Here is a 25,382-nt window from a genome sequence, read left to right as displayed (position 1 = left end):
ATTTAAACACATCTGGTACAGATAGAACACACGGCTCATAAAATATGAGAGGAACGGGCTTCAGTGTTTAATCAAAATGCTAGAAATACAGCGCAGGATACCTGGGCAGCAGTGCAGCTACTGGTGTGATGAGACAGAGCAGGTAGAAGAGGGGGTCCTGCAGCAGCCTCTGCATGGTCCAGTACGGGTTGGAGGGGGAGTAGCAGGTGGGACAGGAGGCGTTGTAACACAGAGCCACAGTGAAGAATAAAGAAATACTGAAGGAGATGGACAGCCAGTTCATCCAGGTCTGCAGAGAGGGAAGAACAAGGACACTTTGACTTATGTTCTACAAAAATGCAGAATGAAATTACACTGAGGCTACAGCCTGAAAATCCACAGATCATATCAACGGACTAGAGTCGACAGGCATCGTGTCAGTTAAATATTTACGCTTAGTATTTTTTTTGCAGTGAAAAAAAAAGCCACTCTTTTATAACGGAGTTAAACGCCATTATAACGGAGGCAATAACAAAACACAAAACACAGCATTCTGGGATAGTGGAACCATCTGAAGTGAACTGGGTACAGGAGAAGGGAAGCACAGGTACAGCATGAAGGTCGCCCAAATTGCTTTGTGGAGGTCAAAGCAAGAAAGGTTTGAAAGGTTGAATCATAACAGAAATACACAATCTGGTAAGCAACAGGCACAAACCAATGGTAATCTAACCCCTGACTTTAGCCAGGTCATAAGGTCATGTTCTGATACACGTACACACATACCCACCCACCCTTTCCTGGCAATAGACCAGTTGTCCGGCCAAGAAACTTCTAGGAAATGGTCTTTATATAGCACACATGTTGTAATTTCCCAGTGTGATGATTGCCCACAACAGAATGATTGGGATGCTTTAAAAGAACTGCTCCAAGAGAAATAAACAGATCCTCAATTCACAAGCCATAGTCTCTGTCTGATTGTTCAAGAGCATTTACTCTTCTACATAATGGCGCTGTGAGCACACTAGGAAGAATGACCGGACACCTGCGGCATCCAGGGCTGAAGTGACACTGCACAGAGGCCACAACAAAAGGTAGGAGCTTTATCTTACCAACATGTATATGTGCAGTCTGATTCCATGCCTGGGATGAAGTAATAGGTGTCTAAAAATTCTCCAAAAAGAACCTACATGTTATGGTAAAAATGTTAACAGAACAATTGGCTGTGAATCTGAGGTCCACTCACACACTGAATCTCTCTCACACACTGAATCTCTCTCACACACTGAATCTCTCTCACACACTGAATCTCTCTCACACACTGAATCTCTCTCACACACTAAATCTCTCTCACACACTAAATCTCTCTCACACACTGAATCTCTCTCCTTGCTGGGGCAGCTTGACCCCAGAGTCAGGAGAGAGGAGAGGACGCTGTGTGTTTCAGTAAATTAACCTAGGAAAAAACGAATCAGAAATAAGCGAATTATAAGTGTAAACTTATTAAGAGATAGGCCTGAGTATGCCGAGAGTGGTGGAATGTCAAGGATGACTTTTGAGTGTTTATGCCAAGAGGACATGTTATTATGTGAAATGTCCAGTGTGGCACAGTAGAAATAGTTCTCTGACCGGGAGAAATAGTTACGCTGAGAATAAAGCCAGACTGTAAGCTTCACACTCATAACTGAAACACAGAAAACGACTAGTTCTTATGTAAAGTATGAGTGAAAAGGTGTTGCAGTCTCTATGAAGATGGGTATTATTAACATATCTATTTATATCCAGTCAGTTTAAACTGGAGCTACGTTAAGTAGATGTGATGTGTAGTAAGGGAGTGAGAAGACAATAAACAGATTAACTCTGTTTCAGATTCATAAGAGTGAATAAGAAAAGAAAAAACATTGTTTGTTGTTGTTATGTAAAGGCCCATGTTGTTGTGTGTACGTTTCTATATGTGTGAAAGAGAAAATGTGAATTTCTGGCCTGATGTGGGTAAAATAAGAGTGAATTCTGTATGAAACGAGTATAAAGGAAAGAGTGACTGATTGTCCAGATGGGAATAAGTGGCTGCATAAATGTAAAAACAAAAGATATGTGCAGTCTTTTATGATAGAAATGTCACATTTGAAGACTCATAAATTCATATGGGGGAAACCACAGAGATCATCGAGCACTAAAGCTAAATCCCATGAGGGGACGATCAATTCAACAAAAAGCCTCCCTTTAAGAAACCCAGGGCAAGTGGGTGCGCACCTGGCGTCACTCCATCAAAGACAACATGACAGGCAGCTAAAGCTGCCAAGAACAGACCTTTAACAAGCAACTCCTGAAGGAATGTCAAAACTTCCACAATTGAACTCTGCAATGGGAGTACATTTTGTTCCTGACATTCCTCGCTCCTCATTGTTCGAACGCCCGCCATTTATAGGCAAATAGGCATCATGTGGATAATGCCCTAGCAGAGAGAAAGAGAATTTGCGCACCCCTTAAAACAGAGGCGAACGGAAGACTTCTTTGCTTTAGCCTTGGGGCTCATCCCGAAACACAAAGCTTACAGACTCACAATTAGCACTCAACAGCAGCAGCTAACACCAACAAGTGCAGTTAGTCAAACTGAGGGATGACGGCTGAATTTATATGAAGGCGGAGCCTCACATACGTCATCACAGACCATCTGCCTTAAAAGCGTGATTAGAGGTAGCTTCATTCAGTCCAAGCGGGAGTGTGATACTGTTGTTGTACCGAGTGAATGGACTGAAAGGGAACTTCAGTGTTCATCATTAACAAAGTTTTAAATACAGTATCCTCCTTCTCAAAAAGCCTTAGCTCACTTGGTGACGAAAATCCTAAATACTTTTAACTTACAGAGCTAAAAAAATGACTCACAGGTCTTAAAAACCTGACAGGTGTTTAACTGCCAGTGAGCAACTTTTAGTTTGTGTTGATTTTGGCGCCCCCTGTGGACAAACTGGCATATTTTATCTTTTGCTGATCCTGTCTTTTACATGTGAGTTGTGTTTTTGAACAAAAAAAATCTTAAACATTTCACTCACTATAATAATATTTGCTGTTGAAAATGAAAATGAAGTTTATATTTGCAGCTTGATGTTAATCCCTTTGACTCTAACCCCTCGCCTGAGGTTTCAGACATTAAAAATAACTAACTAAAGATAATTAGTCTCTTCGCCGTTGGTCTCATTTGCCATTCTAGGTCATGAAGATGTATCAGTGTTAATCTCAGACTGTTTCATAATCAACTAGGAACTCCTCACAAGAGCTTTAGGGAAAATGATTATCCATGTACTTCCTACAGGTTATACATGAGTCTCAAGTAGGCTAGAGGAGTTTGGAGACTTAACAGAAAAATAGGGAAAGAGCTCATCAAAGCTTCATGTTTAATAACCAGAATTAAAATGATCAATGTGTCATTAGCTTTGTTATTAAGGCTGTAAAGTTTCCTGACATCTCACAAGAACTTGTATAACCAACATCAATTCTGACAATCTCAGTACAAAGGGAGTTATTTATATGAAAACATATTGAGAACATTAATGTCATGTATTTTGAATGCTCTTAGTAATGTTTGTTTTTCACTTTGAATCGCTCTATGTAAGAATGATGTTTAATAAATCAACCTTCCTTCCCTTTATGATCTGACTGTTGGCCGCTCTTTATGATGTGATTCTGAAAAATGGTGTTTGACCACTGCTGGAATCTGAGGACGTGTAAAACTTGACCTGACACCATCCACCAGGGCAGAATAGAAAGAGTCTGAAGAAGTATTTAAAAAAAATACACTAACAACCTGAGTGCATGCACACACACAGCGCTGCGCTCCCATCCCGGCTCAGCTGATCTGAGGTCTCGCCTCCGACGCCTCCGTTACTACCTCCAAAGACGGGAAACAGTGGGGGTCACTTCTGCATTTAGATTGAAGGTGAAACATCACAGGGGGGGTATATATCACAGCTTGGAATGGCAGTCTGCTGAACACAGCTAAAACCTGTTTTTCAATACCAAGGCAACAAAAATAGAAGTCCTGGGCACCACATATTAGGACATTTCTTTTTTTTTTTAAATTAACAAAAATTTCAGGGAAACATCTTTTTTTTGACACTACATTTTCTAAATTAATTGCAGTGCAGATATAAATATATTTGATACACATTTTTTTTTTTTAAGTTTCTGAAATACATATCCTACCATATCTGTTTAATGAGAAGTCAGCACTGAAATATATTTTGTTTTTAGATAAATCATCATGTGCTTTTTAACAAGCTGAGGCAGTTAGACTAAAAACATGGGCCACAAACAGGCTTTTGTGGAGCTGACAGGCTGATGATACACATCTGACAAATGGAATTACACACAATTGTTCAAGAAGGTATTGCCTCCCCTGACACACACAAATCCATACAAGAACACACACACAGGAGCAGATAATTAATTACAGCCTCACAGCTACTGTAAGGGGAGGGAGGGAGGGAGGGAGGGAGGGAGAGAGGGAGAGAAAGACTGTTACCTGGTGTCACCTCTTATACCTTTAATTGACTTTCACAGCCGCTTCCCTGTGATGCATGGATTCTTTTCAAGAGAAGGCAGAAAACAAAGCATTTTGAAATGTTTACAATTCAGTCGAGCCTTCTAACACTCGGAATCCTTCTCTGAAAACAAGAGGCCATCATGTCCAGGAAGGTATTTGGTGAAAAGGACATTTTGTCAGACTGAATTTACAGCCTTGGCATAATGGAAAAGACTCTCATTCAGTGCAGGGTCATAAATATAAAATGGCTCATGACCAAGACTGCGGCGCAGTTTACGAGAAGCACACGTGGATACCTGAGAATAAAACCAAGGCGGGAGGTGTGTGTGTGCATAAGGGAGGAACATGAGCAGGTATTTTGGAGCTGTGTATCAGTGTGAGGTGATGGTGTGCTGCGATGTGGAGGAGATAGTTTGGAGAGGAGGTTGGCGGAGGCAGAGATGCTGTCAGGCTGATATATTGTCTCTGGAGCTGCAAAGCTTTCTGGTTCAATCTAATCAGCTTGAGTTAAACATCCATGTGCCTGTCAGCCTTCACACAAAGACAAGCCGGTCTCAGAGAGAAAAAGCAGCACTTGAGGGCATTTCAAAGCCAGCATTGAGTCATCAGTTGAGTCTAAAATGAGGCTTCTTACCCAGGTTTTGGTCTCGATGCCTAAATGCACTAGGATGGTGAATAAAGCGAGGGTGGTGATGGGAGTTCCCCATGTAAACAAATCTACGTCGGAGTCAGCGTAGGCCTGAAGAGAAGAAGAAGAAGAAGAAGACAACAGGGTGGAGACAGTCAGAGTGGAAATGATGAGTAAACATGGAAAAACTGAGTGAAGATGGAAATAAAAAAAGAGACTCACAAAGTACGGGATGAAGAAGCAGATCAGACTTTGGTAGAAGGCATCAATCATGTTCATCCAGAACATGTATGGCTTATATTCCTGCAGGAGAAAAACAAAGACATACAGCCATGAGCCTCATCGATGTGACGGAGCAGAGGTGGAGTTCATAGCATTATTAATTAATAACATATCATTTTCGGGACTGTGCAAATCATCCCAGTGTCAACATCATCGTGATAAACACATTAGCAACAGTCTTCATTTATTGCAATAATAAGAAAAAAGTATTTTATGTAAAGAAGCAAAGATTTCTCACTCAGCATGTTTACATTTGACCTGGATGAGTGCAGAGTAGAACGTCTGTGCACAAACATTTTAATGCAGTCAGATGAAGCTTAAGCTAACTATTAGCTAGCCTCAGGTTCATTAGTGCCAATTTGGATGTCTTTTGGATTTCATTCAGGAGAACATGTTGCAAACACAGACATTGTGTAGAACATGACAAACAGCAGAAAGACGTCAGTTATAATGTACCTCAGATGGACTCATTATTTGTTTATTTACCGTCATCACCATGTTGTCTTTTCTTCCTACTGATATTGTCATCGTCGTCAGATACTGTCATCGAACTGTCATGTTGAACAATGTTATCGCACATCCTTTTTTTTCTCATATCCTGAAGGCCCAATGTAAAGAACAATGGGAGTCTGCTGAGTTAGAGGCTCTCTTTACTAGAAAAGCAATAAAACAAAACTAAAAAAACAGTGGGTCTTGGGCGCAGATAGCCCGACAGTTAGGTCATGCCTCGTGTGCGGAGGCTTTAGTTCTCCAACCGGGTGGCCCGGGTTAAAATCTGACCTGTGGCTCCTTTCCCGCATGTCATTCCCCACTCTCCCTCTACTAGTTTCAAACTGTTTCTTACACTCTGTCCTCACATGACACAAATATCTGCACAACTTGATGAAAACTCATCCAACAGGTGACGAGACAGACAGACACAGAGAGTCAGGGACACACAAATTCAGTTATCCTAATTCTCTGAGACCGTCCAATAGTTGAAGAGATAAATTAGTCCAAAGCCAGCTTGTTGACTGACCGCTAGCGTGGTTCAAATGTCATATGTAATTATCTATCCTCTAACAGGATTTGGGGTGCTGTTGATTCAACACTTATTTCTAAACATACCCTGTGAACCCCCAAACTCTCCACAAATGTTAATGTGTTTAGAATATGGCGTCTATAACTAACACACTAGCGGCCATTTCTAACGTCCTTTAAAAGAGCAGAGATGTGTTCAAAGGTGATGACAACTCAACCAACTAAAAAAACATCCCAAGCTAAATCTAAATCTATGGAAAGATAAAAAAAAAAACTATGAGATGACTGAGAGCTCTGAAGGAAGTCAAATCAGCCTTTTGTTTCAGCAGATGGAAAATAAACATCTCTAAATCTGAGATAAAAAGAGGCAACTTAGAATATCCTTGCGGGTCTAGATTTATATTTGTGTGTAAAATACTGTTCATTTGTTTATGGATAGTCAGGGATTCTTAGCATCTTTGTTGTCCTGTAGTCTTTAAAAATGTTGACACTTTAGAATATGTATAAACACAAGTAATCCTAAAACAGATGAATCCACACATAACGTTTTCTGTGATATGATGCCAAGTTATTAGGTGAACAACTTGGATGTGAGTATTACGCTTCCAAAGTAGAAATGATGCTAGATTAATTGTGTTAGATTCTCCTTTTCTTTCTGAAGCACAGATCTTTTGCACTTAAAGAAAAAGGGAAACAGAGATAAAAACCGGAGCTGAGCGGACCTCTGAGTTCTGTCCGTTCACGTAGAGCTGAGGTAGTTGTTGCAGAGTCTCTGCTGACACGTCTTTGTCCAGCGTGCCGGTGATGAGTTGTGGAAAGGCGGAGAACATCAGGTTGAAGAAGATGAGATACCACTGGTCAATCATGGCTGAACCTGAGAATCCACAGTAGAACTGATACCAGAAGATGAGCGCCACAAACATCTGTGGGAACAAGAGATAAGGTGGTGGATTCACACGAGGAGACGGGACAGAAAAAAAAAACAAGGAAATACACCGCCGGAGAGCGTTATGGAGGACATTTGCGTCTGCACAGATAAACAGAAACAGAGGTGAAGCATCTTACAGCGTTCTTGTAGAAGAAATAGAGGATCATGTTAGCCAGTCGGGAGTAGCACCAGTGTCCGTGGACCAGCAGGAGCTTCTGGAGATACCGGAAACGCGGGAGAGCAAAGTCGCTCGCCATCACCGCCTGCAAAACATACACAAAGAGAGGACATTCTTCTTTCTGTACTCTCTCTCCCCCTCCTGCCCACGTGTGTTTTGCAGCTATGAGGAAATATCTGCAGGAAGTAGCTGCACTCGCCGGCCTCATTTTAATGAATCTTTAGTGGGTATAATCTTTCCAAAGCAATAACCCTTAAACGAGTTTGTGCACCTTTAGGGATTGATTGTTACAGCAGCAGGACGCTGTCAGTCCCATCCATCAACATCCAACAACAAAACCCTCCCTGGAGTCACACCGGGTTTATAACTTACACTCTAAACTGCGCTGTTTCACCCTTTATGACACCCCTCAAGTGTCAACATTATTCGACAAGAAGAAGAAGAACAGCAGACGCCTCGTTTTGCAGCAATTTAGTTTCTGCCGCGCTCTAATAACGGGCCCCGCTAACGACTACACGGGGGGGGAGAGCGCTCTGATAAGAGAACGGTGTGTTAATCATAACGAGGTGTGTGTGTGCTGAAATGTGAGTCTCGGCGCAGAGCAGAGTCCCGAGAAGTGACCGCTGTCTCATTAGGAGGGGATTTGATTAACAGTGATTAATGTAGCAGCCCCCGTTAAGGACAGGATACTGAGACTTTAACAGATGTGCTACACAGCAGTGCGCCTCCAAAGCCTCTACTGGAAGTTAATTGGGAATCTCCATCATCGCTTTGCAAGATCACCTTTCTGGAACAGGGGGCTTAAGTGAAATTAGAGGGGGGAGGGTCAACAGAGCGGATTTATTTCATTCTTTATGCAAAGCTGACAGCGTCTGCTTCGGCCTTGGTTTTGACCTTAAAGGGTGGAGAGAAGCTGGGGTGAGAGGAGTTGAGACTAAAGAGAACCATCAAATGATCTGCTTCGCTGCAGGACGCAGGACAAGCTACCTGACTCAGCATCACACAGGCAATACAATTTAAAGGATGTGTATGCATGGGGGTTACAACATACACTTAAGAGTAATGAAAACCCATCAACTATGTTAAAGAAGTTAATCCCTTCACTTCTATCTCCTGGACTTTTCTCGACCCCCCAGGAACTCTAACAGGATGGTCGTGACACCAGAATTTCAAACATTATCGATGCCTGTTTCCTTACCATTGCAACAAACACAGTGTTTCCCCTACCATTATATTAGGGGGGCGGCCTGTTTCTAATTACCAAACAATTGCAGGAAAACTCCAACACACTGCTTTAATTGCATTTTTTAAAAAACAAAAACATCCCAAACTTATAAAATAAAAATAATCCTGAACTGAAGAGGATTCAAAACTTTCGATTGAGACATGTTAGGAAAATGATTTAATCACAGAAGAATTCTAATGTGAAGTGAGCTTATATTCTAACTGTTTTCTATACCACTGGACTCCTTTCAACCCCGAGTCCCCTTGGGCTGTGCTCCAAAAAATCTATAAGGCAATGTATCGTCATGTGCTCCTTGCAAATACATGTATGGATGCAGATGTTACAGAATGGATACAGCTACAGAGCTGTGAAGACAGTTATGAAAGACAACTGACCTATGGTGCAGTTTACTATAACACATTAGCCATAGCTCTGGGATTTAAATATTTTTAAGTATTTCTAGGATCTCTGAGGACCTGAATTGAAGTGTTTTAAGGTGCATGATCCTTAATATGCCTCTGCTGTTATTTTCAACATAAAAGAGCAGCTGTAATAAATAGACCATGTCCTACACAGAATTCACTACATCATGATACGTATCGTTTTGTGGCCTCTGTATTGTGACACGTATCATATCGTGGGGTTGTGGGAATACCCAGCCCTAGTGTCCCCTCATGATGGAAGTAACAGAGAATGCAGCTTTGAGGCATTTTTGTGCTGGTTTCACTTTTCACCTCCAGAGGCTGCGTCTTCTTCTATAACGTATTTACCTCTAAACAGCCCACAACGTAACCATTCCTCTTCTTTTTTTAAATCATATTTTTATCTATTATTCCCTTTACTGTTGGGTCCGGCCTGGTTTTCTCCTTACCTGCATGCCCTCCTGTCCTGAAATGCCCACACCCACATCGGCCACCTGGATCATGCTGACGTCATTGGCCCCGTCACCTGAGATTAATGTTGTAAGAGAGAAAAAAGTCCTCTTAGAATGAGAAACTAAGCACATATTTGGTTCATGAAAATACATTGTTAGCAGCAGATCAGCAGGAAGTTTGGAAACAGAGAGATCTGTACTAACACTTCTACTATTATACGAGTTGAAGTAACCCTTTAACCAAGATGTCCCTTTGATCAGGCAGGGTTAATCCTGCTGCAGAGGTGAAGGAGGACTGATTTTGGTCTTTGCTCCTTTTCAGGGCTGGGATTTTATTGTTTTTATTTTAGAACAGCTGGTGTACTGGGAGATGAAGTGTGGGAGGACAGAGAGGGTTTGTTGTTGTCACGATAGTAAGCATGACTGAAAATGAGGGAAAGGTGGTGAAGAGTGCTCAAACACAAATTACTCGTTTGTGTTAGCGGACAAAATCTCTCCTAACACAGTGGTGCAGCACTGGGGGGGGGGGACATGCATTTTCTTAAATGCATGTAGGGGGGGGGCTCTAAGGAAAAAAGGTTGGAAACCTCTGTATTAAGTGACAATAACGACAAATGAGTATTTAAAGTCCTTCAATACTTAGGTGCAGATTTTTTCTCATGCAAAGGAAATAAATTCAAGCGCTGAGGGGCATATTGTGCCTTTCTTAAAATGAAGATCATAATTATCATTATTTACATGTAGACAACAAAAGGTGTATGCTCTCTCTTAAAACGCTAAGATAAGAGAGACGATAGATTTTAGAGCTTCACTAGAGCTGCAGTGTTTCTCCCACTTTACTGCAAAAATCCCAATGACAGGAAAGTGCTCGGTTTGCAAAACAGGATCCTCCTGAGAGCAGCAGGAACAAATAAATGAAAAACAGGGAAAAGACGTTCATAAGTCACTCTGACATCCTCATGTCACCTCTGTTCTACCACAGCGTAATTAATGCAGAGTTTATAATTACCAAAGGAAGCTCAAAATAGCTTTGTTGTGACTGAGCAGTCACAGCGAGGGTGCAGAAAGTGTGTGATGAGTTAGTCTTACTATATTGACATAAAGGGAAGAGGAACAAACAGGAGATTCACTGTATCTGGGTCATATCTTTTGTTTACTTTTTTTGTTTAAAAAGTGTGCTTAAAAAGTCTTCTGGCAGCAGAGCGGCAGATTTTACAATCGAAGAACAAACTAGACTATCAGTAAAATAGGAAGAAGTTAAATACACATAATTCAAGCTAAGAATAACACAGCTGCAGGTTGAACATCGTCACAAGCTGTATGATTATGTACGTTAAGGCTTATTAAAATATGATATATTTGACAGTTTCAGGCGTATTCTTTAGGTTATAAATAAATAATAGGTTAATTGTGCTTTATTCTCTAATTTATTATGATTTGTATAATATACGACTTTAATCTGCTCATCTTACTTCCCTTCTATTCTCTATCAACAATAATTTATGCACGCACACACACACTCTTGCACCTTTCCTCTCACAGTGAATGTGTTTGACTGGGTGAATGTGACATGTAGTGTTAAAGCACTTTGAGTAATCAGAAGACTAGAAAAGGTGAGTTATGTAAGAGGCCATTTATCATTTAAATGAATCTAGGTGTTGTCCACTTACTTACCTATTGCTAATGTCATGACCTTCAGCTTGTTCCGCACCAGTTTGACCACCATGCTCTTCTGCAGCGGCGTGGAGCGACAGCACAGCACTGATCGACAGCTCTGCGCGATCGCCAGAAACTTATCCTCCAAACTTTTATCTAGAGCGTAGGCCAAAGTCCGCCCATCGATCACCAGGCCCAGCCTGTGCACCATGACGGGAGCAGTGTTGGAGGATGAGGAGGAGGACGGAGATGAAGAGGGATAGATATCAAAGGGTGCAAAGTTGTTTTGGAAGTTTTTGGCTGCTTGGTCTGTAGAGCTGCAGAGGAATTTGGCCTGGATGTAGTGTAAACTCTCCTCCAGCAGCAACGCACACGCCTCCTGGTTCAGAGACAGGCACAGAGTGGGTTTCAATTCACGTTCAGGTCAATAAGTCAAGTTTCATATCCAACTCAGACAACCTGCAAGACATCTGGCAAACAGATGCTTCAACAGCACATATTTCAATATTGTTAGTCTTTAACTCTTTCCCAACCTTTTTAATAACAGGTGGTGTTTCCAATAAAAGCACAGTGTTATTTAAAATGTGTTTTTCAACAACTTGAGAAATGCACATATTTCTAGGAATACAATAAAAAGTTAAATAATATTCTCAGCATTTTTTAAACATTACACAAAACTTTGGGATAAATTGTGTTTTAGAGCAGTTCGTAATACAGAGAAAGCCCTTACTGTTTTTTTTAATTGTTTACTTATGGCTGCAGACAGAGGCGACTGTGAGATATTTGTATTTCAATTTACATACAGTCTTCGACACATTTGATTAAACTATCCTATTTATAAAGGAGACTTCGTTAGGCTGTAAAGGCTTTGCTCTGATCTTATTACACTGGTGCCTCTCTGACAGAACGTTTTTCTGTTTGACTGGTTAACACTTCCTGGGTTTTTTTTGGCTAATTTGAGTTGTGGTGCTCCTCAAGGCTCCATTCTCGGACCCATTTTGTTTTTGAAATACATTCAGTTTTTTGGCCATGTTATTCAAAACCATGGATTTGTTTTTCACTATGAAAAAGCCCATCAGTTGCTCACCTGAGAATCAGCATTCAGCGTCAGGATCTCTTCCTCCGGGTCGAGCAGCTTGCAGGCGTACGCAATATTAACAGCTGTTTCCTGTTTGTCCCCAGTCAGCACCCATATCTGCAGGCCAGCCTGACGCAGAGACGCTATGGTCTCAGGTACACCGTCCTGCAGTCGGTCCTCAATACCTGTCGCTCCTATGAAAAAAGTAAACCAAAAGAAATAAGACACCCATATTAATATGAACATTTCCATCAGCTTTACTCGTTTTCTGGATGAGGCTGGTGCTTGGGGATATGTCAAGGGTAGGGCTGGGCAACGATTAAAAGTTTTAATCGCGTTAATCGCATGAGTTCCTGTGATTAATCAAGACCATCAAGATAATCAAAATGTTTAACAAACACAAAATAAAGGAGTTTTAATTCTGTCTAAAATGCTCTTCAACAGACACTAGTTCTTAGGAGGGGCTGCTTGGTTAGCTTCTGTTAACATTAGCTTAGCTTGTTTCTGGGAGTTTAGTTTCAGGTTTGGATTCCTTCTGTTTTGATTGTTTACAAAGTTTTTATCAGGAGTCAAAATATCTACAGAGGATGACTTCTCATTAAAACATGTTAACTAATTAAATCCAGTGAAAACACTGATAAAAACTTTTCTGGTTATAAACCAGTGTCTCTCCATTGCCTTTTTGGGGGAAACAAGATGAGCGTCAACTTCTGTCCAAATAACTGACATCCTTCAAAACGATTTATGTTCATAATTTCATTATCTTTGTAGAATGACTGGAGTCCCCATTTACTGTTGTTTCTTGCCCCCAGTTCCCCTTTTTTCTCTGTCAGACATCATCTACCTTCTAAAAGACTAAATGATGTGGTTGCCATCTCTGCTGTGTGAAAGGCTACTTGATGAATGCATATCAAGGAAAAATGTCCAAAGTTAATCAGTTATCAATATGTTTTTAGTATGATCACCATTCGTTTGATTCTCAAAATTAGGCTGGTTTTTTGAATGCTTTAACAAAAAAATAAATCCAACAGTTACCCAGAAGCTGGAGGTTCGTCTCCAGTCGCAGAGCTGACTGAAACAGAAGCTCCTCTCTCCCCTGAATGGCCGTCTCTGCCTCCAGGTGGCGCTGCAGCCAGCATGCATACTGTTCCTTGCTCATAATCTGACACACAAACACAGATACACACCATCATCTGTTGAGTAAAGGGGGGAATGTAACAGTGAGGCAGCCTCTCCTCTTTGCCTGCATGCCAGAGGAGGACCCACAGGAGAATGTGAGACCTTGAGGAGGTGTTTTATCACACTGCTTTGGTGACAGGTTCTGCACTAGCAGGGATATAATGAGCCCCGGCTTGTGTGGGCATAAATTAACAGCCTGGGAAAATGGCACAGATTGCAACTGAGTCACGGAGAATGGCACTTTAGAAGGGCCGGTCCATGTGATCATCTGCAAACACAACCAGCCGAAGAGCCACTGAGACACACACACACACGTCTGACTTCGAAATGAGAGAAAGAACATTTGATCGACACTTCTGAGGAGCTTTATGGATCCCTGTTACCTTTTTAGCAATGCACAGTGTGCGAAGGCCATCTGCAGCGTACAGGTTCAGGTAGTTCTGGGTCCGGCTGACAATCTTTTTCTGGCGTTTCCCTTTGGAGCTTCCTGAAGAAAAAAAAAGGGAAGTGTAAAGTTAAAAAAGAAAGAACATAAAATGAGCTTGTTTAGGAGGGAATTTGCAAAATGGTTCAGCATGATAATGATCGAACCCAAAGAGAGAGAGAGAGAGAGAGAACTGTCAAATTGCATAAATTTGTTTGAAACATTAGTTTTAGTATTAGTACCAGACATTGCCAACAAATTTGTACAGTTTGCAGGAGTTCGCCTGCAGCTTTTGGTAGTAAAAAAAAAAAAAGCATTGCCCAGTATTTGTTGCCAATGACATATTTTTGTTGCCTTGGTATGTGAACAAGTTTTGTTTGATTTTTACATTTTTTTCCTATCAAAGTTTAAAAGTTTGGTATCCTTTATATCCATTTATATCACCAAAACTTATTTTACTTATCAAGCTGCATTTGTAAAATATGCAGCTAAATGTATGAGTACAGATCATTTATCTATTTCAATGTACTCCTTAAATTCTTTTAATATGACTATGTTTATTTTGAGTGTGTCTTGGACATCTTCCTGGCAGGAGGAGAGATCACAAACAGACCGGCTTCATCGTCTCCTGGCACAGACACAGCAGCCAACACTCTGATCAGCAGCCCTGTAATCTCTCTAATAACACAACAGCTTGGCACATATAGTGCTACACATACAGCACCATGCAAAAATTAGGTTTACCTGAGAGGACACATTCACACAAGAAACTGCCAATGAAATCAGAGGGATTAAAACACAAAAATATCCGTATCAAAGATAAATCCAAAGTGTGTCTCTATTTGAAATGAAGTTAAACTTACAGGACAAACAGGGACCAATCTTTGACATCAAATGCTTAAACCCTGTTTTCACACATACACATACACACTCATACACATACACTACAATTGTTCACATATGTCCGTCATAGTATTCCCTGTTGGAAAGGAGGTGGGGGAAGGATCTCCTAAGTTAAGACTGGAAAAATAAAGTGAAAAATACAGACTACAGAAATCCAAGATGGCGGATGCAACGAAAGGCCAACATTATGAGAATGTTTTGGCTTTAGATCAATAATTACGTGTCATTGAATGAATTCACAGTTTAAACAAACAAGTGGAGAAGATCAAACTAGAGAGCTTTACTACGAGAACAACAATCACAGCTGTCATGCATCGTTTGCTTGATATAAATGTCATCATCACTTCTCCCTCGCTGTAAATATCCTGACTTTAACTTCCTGCTTCCTCACATCGGCTCACCACGACTTCAAAAAGAACATTTACCTGGCAGGCAGGTAGGAGTCTGGGAAAAGTAAGGGTGAACAGATCTGTTTGTTTTCACCCTTAAAACGCCAGAAACATTTTCAGGACTCTTGTACACGAGTGGAAGCACCATAAATGTAGCTCATTTTGTTTAACAGTTATTTGATCTTTTACTTCTATCTAGTCTTTAATCTGTAACTTTTATGCATCATTTTCACATCAGCTTTAACTATTATATTAAGTGATGTCATGTGATAACTGATTTGCATTTTAACGTCCTATAGTTTTGGTCTTTGAAGCAGAATCCTAACCAGAAGCTTTGAAAGGTGCGACATAAAGGAAGTTCTTCTTATTCTATATTTATAGTTATCTTACATAGAAGCTACACAACAGATTCTTCTTGTTCATTGGTATGCTTGTTTTTGTGTGTGACAAAAACTATTTTCCTTTTGGTAAAGAAACAAACAGTGTTTCCATGAACAGCAGGTTTCTTGGTAACAAAAAGCTGCTGAAACAGAGACACACAGGTGGAACTTTACACAACGTTGATTTTTCTTACCACTGATAATTGGAAAATCCACCTAACATATAAACGAGGGCCTGCGTCCTGTGTGTTAACTGTTCCCTGAGGAGTTCTTCCCCATTAGCACAAAAGCTAAACAGGGGGAGCTTCCAACCTGAAGTGACTGGTTTTAAGAAGCCTCTTCAGGGTGTAGACGACAAACAGACACCGATGAAGACTGATCACATGTGAAAATCACATTTGAAGTTGATCTGGCTGTCTTTTTAGAATAAAGCTGCTTACTAACATCTCCAGCAAACATGGATTCAGCATGCAATAATAAACTTTAAACAGTTTGTAGAGCACTTTTTCAAAATCAAAGATACAAAGTGCTTTACAATGACAGCAAGAATAAAACAATAAACAAGCAGGTCATAACGTCATAAGCAAATAAATTAAGAAATAACCACCAGTTAATGTCTCACTGTGACTGTCTGCCATTTGAATCTGGACAGAAGTGTTCTCTGAAACATAACCGGTGTGCTGAAAACTGAAGTAAAACAGATCCTACATTTTTTTTAATTTAATTTAAATTATAATTAAATTGTTACATACTTTAATAATCCCTGAGGGAAATTCTAGTTTTACACGTATTATTGAGAGACATGCTTCTCACACACATACTGTAGGCTCATAATACACACACATGCACAAACAGGACCTGTGGACATGCATTAGTGGAGACATGTCAGAGTGAGGCTGCTACACAGGGAGCACACCAGAGCTTCTGAGGGTCAGCAGTGCTCGGAAAGTGACCTGGCACCTCTCCAGCAACCAGTCCAACTTCTTTATTTTTTTTGGTCCACACCGGGACTTGAGCCAGCGACCCTCTGGTTCCCAACCAAAGTAACTGAGCTACTGCAAGTATTCATATCCGCCACATAAGACACCATAACACCCAACGCCAATATTGACACATTTATGACTGATAAATGGGACAGATTACATTTTTGTGAATATTTACCGGTCAGACTCCTCACATTAAGCGGCCATTTCATCTAATGTTAAAATAAATTAAAAAAACTATAGATGATGATCTGAAAATAACGATTTTGCAAAAACATCTGCAGCCTCGCCATACATTTTTTTGATCAGTTAAAGCAGTTTGATTAATACGAATCTACTTACATTTCAATTTAAGCTGGAACTTGGCTTTGAACAGGAACCTGCAGCAGTAGGAAAACTAGTTACGTCATCACAGTAAAACTTTGAGTCCCGAGGGTCTGCAGTCACCTCCAGCCCTCCATGAGCTCTGTTATTAGAGAAACACTCAACAACTCCCCGGTCGCCTGAATGGGGCCATTATGGAGGTCTGTGCTGTGAGAGGGCCCGAACAGAGAAACACTCTGATTGGCTGGTTTTATCCAATGGTAAAACAAAGCTGTGTGTGTGTGCGCATGTGTGTATAGACACACCCTGTTGACTATAAAAGTTACAGAACAGAGACGCATGAGGCCTTTCTCAAAGTGGACCCTCCCCACTAACACTCTGTCATGGAGTGAACTCTGAAGTCTCAGCTTCATTAAGGTGTAAAGAACAGATAAAGAGGCGAGCTTTGAGACGAACTCTCCTCGCCACTGAGCTTACATGAACGTTGTGTAACCATGGTTCAGAGTCAAATAAATAATAAGCTTCATCCGTCACTGTCATCTTCCTCTTAGCCTCAGCTATTGTATCAAACAGTGTCGAGACGGGCTAACTGGCTAGTGCCATGAAGCCCGCTCCCAAACTTACAACATGCTATAAACAGACGACGAGGCGATCTGTGGACATGGGAGAGACTCTATTCTTCTTGTTGAACTATCAGATTGACTCTGAAACGACTTTATTAAAGTGGAGAAGTTACAAATTGTTGCGTTAACAACCAACACACACTGAGGTTTTGGACGCCACTCAATTTAGAGGACCCTCCACTTGAGCCCACCATGATGTACGGAGTGGTTAAAGAAAGGTCCATGGTGTTTGTGACAACAGTGTGAGTTGACTCTCTCTCCTCTCTAAAACAGAGGCCATTTAAAGTGATATACAATCATCACAGCCCCGAAACTAAATGCTACGACACCGCTGTGGTCTTCATCTTAAAAATCAATCCATAAATCACATTGCAATTCAGAAGTTCTCAAAATCAATCAACCTTTTATTTGTATAGCGCCAATTCATAACACATGACATCTCAAGACACTTTACAAAAGAGCAGGTGAAAGACCGTACTCTTTGTTCTATTATGTTACAAAAGAGCAGAAGACACACCAAACGAGAGGAGAGCTTTTCTCAGCTGAGGTGTTGCTCTTAACAAGTCTCAGTTCAGCGTAGGACGATCGTTTAGCAGGAAAATAGTTTTTTCCTGTGGAGCCGAGCTGCTTGTTTGAGATGAACTATCTGCCTCTAATGAACAGCAGGGAGTCACTAAACCGCATGTGACATAAATAACTCACAGACACACCACCAGGCAGCATGCTTCTCCTGGGAGGAAGTCCAGAGGAGATGCTTAACATGTAGATTTACCACGTCAAAATGTAAACGTGTGGAATATACAGGATTAACAAATGAACTTGTAAACCCAATGATGCACACTGAATCTAATAAATCATGCTTATAGTGTGAGGAAAAACAAATTCAAAATTCTTAACGAGAACAAAAGAGAATGATTTTAGCACAAACGTGAAAATTGATGCATGATACGAGCCTTTAATCCTCCGTATGGGACTAACTCTAAAAAAACAAAACGCCTCATTTTAAAAGGGATAAAACACATTTGTTGCTACTGTTGAAGCTTTCAGATCTATTTCATGTAACCTAACAAAATCTCATCTCATCAAGTCAGATTTGGTTGTAAATGTAAAGCTTCTACTATTAAATGATTTCTGTAGTTCAGTGCCACACTAATACAGAGTTAATGTAAACCAAACAAACCAGATGAGGTGTGAACGCACTCTTTAAGACAAAGTGCTCCGTTCATAAGTCCGGCTCACGCTCAAAGCTTCCTCACAGCCGCCACACACAGGAGCTGCTTTTACAGGCCGAGGGTTTTCCCCAATTGACAATGCAGATTGGATTTTAAAGCCATGCTGAAAATAAGAGTGGATTGGCAGAAAATGCATCGCCAGGGAATTAAATAACTTAATGCCGGTTTAATAGTAACAAAGAAAAGGTTTTTCGGCTGTGAGAATTTGCTGAATATCAAGATGATTTTTTTCCATATTTGCATAATGAAAATAAAAACATATCTGTGTGTGGAGTAAAGCCTTCACTGTGTCGAGAGAATCAGTCCCTGCTCAGCACCCCTGGACAGATGTCTGGTGACTGTGTACAAAGCATTAGTGAAAAGTGCCCGTGTAGCTCTTTGTGTAGCTCTTTGTGTGACTGGAATACTAACAACCTGCCCGGGCCGCTACACCTTCAACATGAACAGGTTAAAGTGGTAGAGAACAGGGTTTTAATATCAGAGGAAGAAATACACAAGAAATGTTTTTTTTAAGGCAACAATCAAGAAGTGAGTCACTTTAAAAACACTACCTCTTATATAACACCTTACACGTTCACATCAGTGGAAAGTATGATGCTCTGAGGTGAAGTGAGTGAAACATTCAGAGCTCTATAAACACAAACACGTCCTCGCTGTGCCGCCATGTTAGTCCACAGACAGACATAAAAAAAACCAAAAAAAAAACACAGCTTCAACTGAAAGCAATCCATCATCACGGATTGACCAGCGCAGAGTGAAAATGTTATCAATTTACTGACATGTCCTGTGAGCCTGGTGCCATGTGAAGATTACATCCAATGATTTGTGGCCAATTGCAGGTTCGCTGCCCTGATTCATCAATAGTGGTGGAAAAGTCTGCAGACGTGATACACCACCGCTAACATGGTGCTCCAATTCACTTTAAAATACCACGCTGACAGCAGTGGCGCCATTTATCAGGAGAGTAACACTAAATTCACCCTCGTGTTGTGATGAATTTCTTACTTGACACAGCAATCTAGGAATAAGGCAGGACTATATAGAAAAAGTAGACTAACACAATGTTTCTATTGATCAACACCCTTATTTATCATGCTGCCAGTTTAAGAGTATCGTAACCAGCACAAATCACTCAGTAAAGTAATTTCATGTAGCACTTTCAAGTATGTCTCTCCAGCGCTCTTAGCATACAGAGCATGTTGGTGTGTGTGTGTGGGGGGGACTGCAAGCCAAGCCAGTGCTAATGTTAGCTGTTTTTGTGTTATAAGTTACGATTCCTTTACGACTTTAAGGTTTTCAATTGGAGCTGAATCATCTGCAAATATTTCCCCCGCTTCAAAAAAAAAAAAAAATCACAGGAAAGGCTGTGAGGCGAGCTGCTGCTAACTAAGCTCAGTCTGTTTTATAAGTTAAGAGTTCTTCACTACTCATCCATCACACAATTGTTTACTGGAGCTGAGCTTTCTGCAATTCTCTTTAAAACAAATGATCTAAAGCAGGTAAATGCTAAAAATCAGTGTTTCTCTCATTCACACTCTTCAGAAGACAAAGAACAACAAGAGAGGCTGTGAGCCGAGCTGCAGCTTATAATAGCTCCACTATTTTCAAAGAACTCAGCTTGTTTTTTTGGTCAGGACTCCCCCAGTGTACATCATTGTTGAGGTCTATACCTCTCAAAAACAAACGGCCCATTGATTAAAACTTGTAAAAACTCAGAAAGAGACCCTGATAAGCACCCTGTGCTAATATAAGATGGTGCTACAAAAATGGCAGGTAGAACTACGTTTGGTGACTTGACATAAAATGTGTTGTGAATTGATTCTGATGAAATAAAACTTGATTGCTGTTAAAACTCAGTGTGTGTGTCAAATACTCTTCTGCAGACACAGAATGTTCTGTGAGGGGGCTGCTAGCCGAGCTGCCACTAAAATGTATGTAATTACATCGTTTTACATTTTTTTCCCCAAACAGCTTCCTAATCTTTGGAGGGTAACATTTTTACTGTCACATATGCGCCCCTCAGTCAGTCATTTCTTTTTCACCAGCAGCTTAAACAATGAAGTTCACCATCAATGAACTTCTGACAAACAGACTCTTGACTCCATGTCTGATATATTATCGGCCCTTAGATAAAATATTATGAAGTCAAAAGTCAACAAAAGTAATCGTTAATGTACTATAATTTAATTGCAATGTCCTATTGAGGTGTTTGTTGGCTTGGTCCTAACTGAAAATGGCTACATCGCCTGTATCAGTGAGTGTTTCCTACCTGTGTCGGGGGGTCTGATGAGGTCCATGATCGCTGAGTCGGCTCCTTTGGTGTAGACGGTGATCTGATCCGTCAGAGGATGTCGAACCACCACTGACATGCGTTTCCTTGTGGAGTCGAATCCCAGCGTGTGGAGCAGTTCAAAGCTCAGCTTCCCCAGGTGAGGCAGCTCCACAGTCACCTGGTCAGGGAGGCGTCCAACGAGGGAGCACTTGTAAGCTCTGGCGGCGTAGACCAGCGCAGCCTCATCGGGCGACTCGGCCTCATAGCGCAGCTCACCTTCCTCCAGGTTCCACCCTTTCCCATCGTAGCAGGGTGGGATGGGGCTGAAGGCGTGCTCCAGACCGCCATGATGCTTCTCCTCGTCCAGTTTGGTGAGCGTGCTCTCTGCAGACGGAGACGACAGCACGCTGGAGCAGCCCTTGTTGGACGAGCGGTTGGTGATGAGGCTGGAGGAGCTGCTGTTGTTGGAGCCGGAGGTCAGTCGGCTCGGGGTGAAACGTTTGATGAAATCCTCGATCGTTTTGACCGGGGACTTCAGCTCAAACCTCATCCTGACCTGTAGGACAAAATAAACAAAAACATAACATTATCAAAACCTGCAGCGGAAAGATACAGAAGCATAATTTAATTCAGTGAATTTAAACCTTCTTTATGAGATCAAAATATCAGCTATATAAGAACGGAACAAAAAATATGAAACGATGATTAATAAGTGAAGAAGTTAAAAACACACAGACAATAGAGATACAAATTAGAAAGCCAGAAATACAAGTGTTGGCTTAAAATAATGTGAAGACATACAAGAGAAGTAATTAAATAGTGACAACTAGAAAATCCTGTATTTCCAAATGATTACAGCTCATTTTTATTTACAAGTTTAAAATAAACGTATACATTCAAAACAATTTTTTTGCCTTCCAAAGATTCGCTTTCTAAGAATTTCTATTTACAGGTAACTGCTTGACTCGATGTTGTAACCTTCTTGTAACTGACTTCATTCACTCGTCTAAGGTTGCACTCAGACTGTAAATCATGACCTGAAGGAGTGGAAGTCTTGGTCCGGATATCTGTTACTGGTTACCCGGACAAGCCTGGGAATATTGTCCGACTTCCCCGGAGGCTAAACGGTCGTCAACGAGAGCAGATTCTTTCAGGGACTGTATATTTGATGAAAATCCACATCATTGATAACAGATGTTTTATTTACTTTTATTTCTGTATCAGGCACATGAAAGGACACGAACATCACAGAATGAAGAACATAGAAGGGAGATTAATGCTGTGGAAACTAAAAAATGTTCTGCACCAGATTACCTGAAAAATAAAGTATTGTAATCAAAGCAAGACTGATTGGATTAAGGTTAACTTTTTCAGTAAAATAATAATAAAACCAATCTGCCAGATGATACACAAAGCACTGCAAGTTTTGTGCATATCACTAAATGTAACATGAATGTGATATTTTGATGTTATACTTAAGATTTAACGTCTTATTATAAATACATCACACGTTTTGCATTTTTAATATTTATTGCAGAACGTGTATAGGCATGAAAAAAGTATAATTTTTTCTCCTGCAGTAGGGGGTTACTCATAAATCTACCTTCCCTCTCATGTTAAGTAGCTTTTGGGAAAGACTTCACGAGCTTCAGTAAAAGTCAAAGGTACTTTATTTTTTCATTTGCCCCTTGATGCTGCTGAAAACCACTCCCTTCAGTGTTTCAGCACCTCCTGGCTGTTCTCCTTTACTGATTCTGTTTCCTGAGACGATGCAGCATAATAGAAGCAGGAGTGACTCACTTTGAGGACTCCTGACAGCTGGAGTTCTCACATAAAGATATAAATCATTCACACACAAAGGCTTCATCATAAAATGTGAACAATCACAATGAAACAACCACAAAAAAAAAAAAACAGAAATGGGAAAAAACAGAAAAAACAATACAAATGCTTCTGAGCAGATTTCCATTTCCAGCAGGTTTGTGCCTCTGACTGGCAGCACAGTGAGCTGGTGCACACACAGAGGATGTCACCCCTGAACAGGACAACCACACCCTGGCTCCAACAAAAACAAAACACGGATATAATACCGAGACTGGAGCGAGAACATCAAAGACAGACGCCTCTAAAGATACCGAGAGATACGTACAGAAAGATTCTTTGATAGTCTGCTCTTTAAATTAAGAAGCCGCAGTAAGGTGCAAGTCTTTTTTTTTTTTTTTTTTTTTTTTTATGAGAAAAGATAGAAACTTTTTCCCCTTTGGTCAAAAAAACAAAATACACACAGAAATAATGATGCAATAACACGCATACAACAAGTCCTGTTTCAGTGGAAAGGTCCCCATTAGATCTTTACTGATGTTCCTCACATTATAGGGGGAGGGGTCACTACTTGTGTTGTCCTGTCTGTGGCTGTCTATCAGCTGTGATCTCCAGCTATCCTTCATTTGTTTGAATTTGTCTCATATTATTAATTATTTAAAAGAAGAGTGAGACCTCTACAGCCATGCTAAATGTTCTGTTGGATCATCTTCAACACTGTGTCTTTAAGCTAAATGTTCAAACAAATAAACAGCAACAAGAACAATCTGAAGTTATGTTGGTATTTTTTTTACTTATTTATCAATTATTACTATTTCTCTTTAGTGTAGAAGCATGCTTACATTGGCTTATTGGCACTGCACACCATAAAAAACACAAAAAGGAGATAATGTCATTAGTTTTGCAGGTATATGTATAATGAATGTATTCGTTTTTTGCAACAAAAAAATCCCCCATGCAGCAAAAAGCATTCCTTCCTAACACAGGACGATAAACCAGGTGTCTGTGAAACTACAAACAGGACGCCTAAAAACAACAAGCAAAGTTATGTTTCCCTTTTTGCTATTTTAATGTATAAACCTCTCAGGTTTCGGAGTTAAGTCATCTCCTTCCATCTAAAATAAATAAAACTGTTAGTTAAAATAAAACTGTAGGACCACAAAAAGAAAGTTCAGTTATGTCAGATATCAGTGTTTCTGTGGTGCTCGTCTTCAGCTGATGAGGAACCTTATGGTTGTGCTACCTGACAAAGAGTACTTGTTGATGCACAACCCTGTTTAAGAGGATACTGTCAGTGCTCAGAGGTTTTTGGAAGAGGAGCTGAGACATCAGAGGTGTTCTCCTCCTCAAGAAAACAAACTGATCCAGCTATTAAAACTGTAAAAACACCAAATAAAGTTGTTTTTTATTAACATTTTTTCTCATTCGCTCCTTTGTTAGGCTGCAAAGGGTCTTGCTAAGTTGCTGTTTAATATTTGAATACTTTCCGTCAAAATTTCTCCATTCATAAAAAAAAGTAAGCTAAAAATAACTTTGAAGTGTATTGAAACTACAAGAAAGTAGTTGGCTGGAAATATTGTGCATGTCCTGCTAGCGGCTGGTGCTAATGGAAACTCTATTAAACCGACTCTACAGACAGACTACACAGGAGTTTGGTGTGTGGCTGTACTGAAAAAAACAACCAAGTTAGTAAAGGCTTCATGTTTCACAGGCAACTTTGATTCATCTCTCAAGATCCTGAGTTGGGGAAAGCCCCAAAGGCAAGAGAGTCAAACCTGAACCAGGACCTGTAAAATACTCTATGAGCTTTAAGAACTGCTACACAAAACTATGTGGACGCCAATGAGACCAAGTCAGCTACCTTCTTGATTTCTTAAAGTGTTGACCTGAAGAAAGTTTGACCTTCAGGTGAGTTTTTACCTTCTGTCGGGGCTGGTTTGGTGAGGACACGACCACTGTGTTGCAAATTGTGAGAGCGATGAAGAAATCAATGATGTCAGCGAGGTCGGAGGGCAGCTGGGACATGGGCTGGCTGTGGAATCGCATGAAGTCCATCTGACTGCTGCATTCGTTGACTTTGTCTAAGAGCTGAGGGTCGGGGGTGATATCTTTCTCCTGCAGGACAGACGTCGGGTTTATGAGAGGAGAGAATCACAGCACAGAGTACGAGGAGGAGGACGACATGAAGGTGAGACGCACTGACCATGGGGCTGCTGAAGGCCGTGTGCTTGGACAGGATGCTGGCTCGCTTCGCCTCGGCCCTGCTTCCCGTCCTGCGATGGGACTTTGTGCTCTGGGAGCGCAGAACCACCTTGGCACTCTGATGACTCGTCATGCTATCCCGCCTGGGCAGGGTGCCACCGTGAGACGTACACTCCTCCTCCTCTGAATCCATCTCCTGGTACATAGCAAGTCTCCTAGCTGGATGAAACACACACCATTAAGAGTTACTTTAAGGGCAATG

General features: G+C 40.8%; 1 protein-coding gene across 1 annotated transcript in view; it reads right to left on the bottom strand.

Annotated features, from left to right (window-relative positions):
- atp10a (ATPase phospholipid transporting 10A) overlaps positions 1 to 25,382 on the bottom strand; it is a 47,116-nt gene that overhangs the window by 3,241 nt on the left and 18,493 nt on the right. The window contains exons 8-20 of the mRNA XM_061030358.1: positions 25,122 to 25,339; positions 24,839 to 25,033; positions 21,095 to 21,653; positions 13,951 to 14,054; positions 13,424 to 13,550; positions 12,398 to 12,582; positions 11,329 to 11,689; positions 9,652 to 9,728; positions 7,515 to 7,640; positions 7,172 to 7,372; positions 5,370 to 5,450; positions 5,154 to 5,258; positions 102 to 289 (exon numbers count right to left, since the gene is read on the bottom strand). Of these exons, the coding sequence (XP_060886341.1) occupies positions 102 to 289; positions 5,154 to 5,258; positions 5,370 to 5,450; positions 7,172 to 7,372; positions 7,515 to 7,640; positions 9,652 to 9,728; positions 11,329 to 11,689; positions 12,398 to 12,582; positions 13,424 to 13,550; positions 13,951 to 14,054; positions 21,095 to 21,653; positions 24,839 to 25,033; positions 25,122 to 25,339 (2,527 nt within the window). The remainder of the gene's footprint in view (positions 1 to 101; positions 290 to 5,153; positions 5,259 to 5,369; positions 5,451 to 7,171; positions 7,373 to 7,514; positions 7,641 to 9,651; positions 9,729 to 11,328; positions 11,690 to 12,397; positions 12,583 to 13,423; positions 13,551 to 13,950; positions 14,055 to 21,094; positions 21,654 to 24,838; positions 25,034 to 25,121; positions 25,340 to 25,382) is intronic.

Source organism: Labrus mixtus, chromosome 3 (genome assembly GCF_963584025.1).
Source record: "Labrus mixtus chromosome 3, fLabMix1.1, whole genome shotgun sequence".
NCBI classification, from domain to species: domain Eukaryota; kingdom Metazoa; phylum Chordata; class Actinopteri; order Labriformes; family Labridae; genus Labrus; species Labrus mixtus.
Note: the sequence above shows the minus strand (reverse complement) of the source record. Positions and strands in the feature narration are given on the sequence as shown.